The 3,491-nt window shown below is 53.0% G+C and overlaps 1 protein-coding gene across 2 annotated transcripts in view; it reads left to right on the top strand.

Annotated features, from left to right (window-relative positions):
• The first annotated feature begins 1,368 nt into the window (after positions 1 to 1,368).
• The window catches only part of FBXO10 (F-box protein 10), a 71,435-nt gene continuing 69,312 nt past the window's right edge, over positions 1,369 to 3,491 (top strand). For both annotated transcript variants that reach the window (XR_002097230.1, XM_019516808.1), the window contains exon 1: positions 1,369 to 1,398. Coding sequence is in view for 1 of the 2 variants with exons in the window: in XM_019516808.1 (XP_019372353.1) it covers positions 1,375 to 1,398 (24 nt within the window). In the remaining variant the exon portion in view is untranslated. The remainder of the gene's footprint in view (positions 1,399 to 3,491) is intronic.

Here is a 3,491-nt window from a genome sequence, read left to right as displayed (position 1 = left end):
GCTGGTCTGTTGGGGCTCCGGCGCCGCAGCCTCCGCGCCCGGGGCTTCCCCTGCCCCTCCCGGCAGTCGCCCGCGGGCGGGCAGGCTGTTCACAAGGGCTCCCTCCTTCCCTGCCCGGCGGGGACAAAAAACAGCAGCCAACCCCCCCCAGCCAAACTTGTGAGTGCCATGTAACCAGGGCAGCGGGGTTTGGTGCAAAGCTGCTGGGGGGCGCGGCGGGGGGCAGGCGTTGATCCTGCCGCCTTTGTTTTCTCTCCGGGGCGGTACATCCGTGGAGGTTTTTAAGCCCCCGGTAAACAAAGCCTCGGCTGGGATGATCTAGTCGGGGATGGTATAGCTTTGAGCAGGGGGTTGGACTTGATGTGACCTCCTGAGGTCCCTTCCAGCCCTCATGTCCTCGAGTCCGCGATTCGAAGTCAAACCAGTTCAGAAGGAACTTGGAAAAGCCGAGGGCTGGGAGCTGTGATGAGAATAAAGTTACACAGCCTTAGTGCTGTGTGGCTCCAGCCACGGCAAGGTTGCTCTCACCCTGGGGAGGCACCTAGACAATGAGTTGATCAGCAACCATTTTAAGGCATAGCTCAGCGAAGAAAACTATTTGCACAAAGCTGGTTTCTTCTCATGTTCACTTAAAGTAAGAGGGCCCTTGTATTTAGAAATTGTTTGATAGCTAATATATGCACTTAGAAGCGTTCTATTTGGTTGTCAAATGTGTTTTCTGTCGTGTTTTGCTCTCGGATGCAGCGTGTGATTTTTCATTTGTCCATTCAGATATTTGAGTAACAGTGCTCTATTGTTTCTCTGAGTCCTGTTTTGATTTGATGTAGAGAACGGTCATTTAGGTAGTTTATCCAACGTAGAAGTCGGCCTTTGTTTGTGGTTTAAAGTTATTCCTGTTCTCTCTACAGTTGCATGCTCAGTTCTTTTATCGGGTAGTTTGGGGATAGAAGTCAGTTGGTAGTATTAGTTGCCCTAATACTTTGCAAATACTCAAATACTCTGCATGCCCAATTTGTAATGGGAAGGGTAGCAAATGTATGGCAAAACTTTTTCTGCTTTCCCCTCACCAACAGTTTGATTTTCATGCAGACAGGGTCCTCCATGGGGGCTTGGTTTCTGCTTTCTTATTGTATTAGAGAGCGCTGACACTGAATACTGTGTACCTCACATAAGGATACTTATGCTAAGCCTCTTGGGTCTGACTTTCAGGTAGAGGTGCATTGATACATCAGTCCCATATCAGTTTGGCACCAATATGAAGAAAATAGACAGTATCAGCAATGGGTTTTTTTGGCTGATGTGGCTGATAAATGCCCCGTGCCTGAGCACAGCCACAGCGCAGCACACAGGTGGCCAGGAGCGCAGCCTGGCAGCATGGAGAGCAGCCGGGTCCGGCTGGTAAGTCTGTGAGGGAAGGGTTCTTGGGGCAAGCGGCAGTGGCAGCGCTGGGAGAGGGAGTTGGGGGGGGCTATGACAAATTTTGGGGTCCCTGTAGCTCTCCCAGCATCGCTGTGTGCAGCCTGGCCCAGCCCCCCTTGCCAGGAATAGCCTGGTGCCACTCTGGCCCCAGCCCGCAGTGGCAGCCCACCCTCACCCCATTTGCAGGTCCAGGGCCATATGCCCCTGCATGCCCTCCTAGGGTACGTGCAGTGGCAGGAGCTGCCCCCCTCCCCATGGCCCATGGACAAGCTGCGGCTCTGTCCCGTGCCCTGTCCTGGCTGTGCAGAGCCTGCCCGTAGCCTACCCAGCCCCACTCCCTCCCTCACCACAGGGACCTCGATCTGCCCCACCCTTTCCCCCCCTCACCCTTTCCCCCCACAACAGAGTTACCAGCCACCTGCTGCTCTCCAAGCTGCCTGGCTGCATATTGGCAGTCTGATCGGTATCTGCCAATATGGCTCATTAAAAATCAGCCATCGGTATCTGCCCAACAAATCTCTATTGGTGCACCCCTACTTTCAGGTAGATTCAAGACTTTCTTTGCAGTGTCATAATACTGAGAAATTAGGTCCTCCTTATTCAAGTATAGTCTGGACCATATTTACCTGGCAGGGGAAACACCATTTATCTGAATCCCTGGAGGCAGTTTTTCTTGAGTGTTCCTGAGGATAACTATTCTTCTGGTGTGGTTTAGTATCTGCTGAGGTGTTGGGGCTTAATGCCTATTTTATGGAAATGAGAGGCTCCTCCCTGGCTTGCTCCTGCAGCCATATGGCTGAGGGCAGGCAAAATTTGGGGGCATCTGAACCCCAAGCCTCTGGGCTGGGGTCTGCATGTAGGATGCCTGCCAAAAGACATTGGAAATATCTGAAGCCCCTGGTGGGGGTGGAGGATGTTTGCTGGGTGTAGGTTTACTTATGGTTCTGGACTGACTCATGAATTTGGACTTGATTTGTCTGGGAACATGAAAAAATTCTTTAAAAAAAAAGTCAGCAATGTTTTTGGGCAGAGTGCCAAAAACACCCACAACCTCAACTTGTAAGATGTTGGCGTGCCAGGGATGGGTAACCGGGGAGCCGTGAGGGGCCCAATCCTTGTTGTGGCAGTGCAGCCATGGGCTCTTCCCCATCAGCTACCCTGAGGTGTTGCTGGCAGTGGATACAAGCCAGGCCAGGGCTCTGCAGACCCTGGTGCAATTGCTTGCAGCCTCCTGGCTGCCTGCCACAGCCAGTCCAGGCTCTGGGCTGGCCCCTGCCACATGCCATGGAGCCTGGGCCGCTTGCAGCAGGCAGTGGAGAGGCTGCAAGCAGCTGTACTGAGGTCTGTGGAGCCCCGGCTCAGCTTGTTGCTGGCAGTAGGTGCATGCGTGCCTCAAGATGAACGGCAGGGAAGGGGTTGGGGTGGCAGCACTGCCACAACAAAGGTTGGACCCCTTGCAGCTTCCCCTGCTGTCCACCTGCCAAGCAAAGTGCCTGCATATGCCATGTTCTGTCATGTGTGCCAAAAGTTGCCTACCTCTGGTCTGGACTGTATGGGAGGGATGTTTCCTGTGCCTCATGAGGCAGGATGCGTCTGGTGCACCAGGGTGTGGGGAGCAGGGCACTAGCCCTGGGCACTGACTCTGAGGAGGTACCAGAATACCCCCCTCCCATGTCTTTGCCATGGTAGGGGTAGCTCTTTGCTGCTCTTGCCCAGCTATAGGAGTTGGACCAAGCAGCGCTGGGCCAAGCAGCTTATCTGGGGGTTAGCGGAAAAGTGGATCCAGCAGAATGGTGCTTCTGGCCTCTCCAGGTAGCCCTTGTCACAGCAGGTGCATCCCTGTACTCATAGTGTATGTATAGGTGGAGTGGGTGCAAATAGGAAATCGGGATTGGATCCCAAGGGTGCCTATACACGTGTTCCAATGTGTTCTAATTGAATCTGCTCTGAGTTTTAATTAGAGCAGACTCAGTTAATTGAGTCTGCACCATATCCTAATTAGAACACTCTAGCATCTCTACAGCATCATGTATATAAACCCTCATGAGTTTGAAAATGGCCACTGGGCTTTA

Source organism: Gavialis gangeticus, unplaced genomic scaffold, assembly GCF_001723915.1.
Source record: "Gavialis gangeticus isolate Ggan-Ray unplaced genomic scaffold, GavGan_comp1, whole genome shotgun sequence".
NCBI lineage: Eukaryota > Metazoa > Chordata > Crocodylia > Gavialidae > Gavialis > Gavialis gangeticus.
This window is presented reverse-complemented; position numbering and strand designations above follow the sequence as displayed.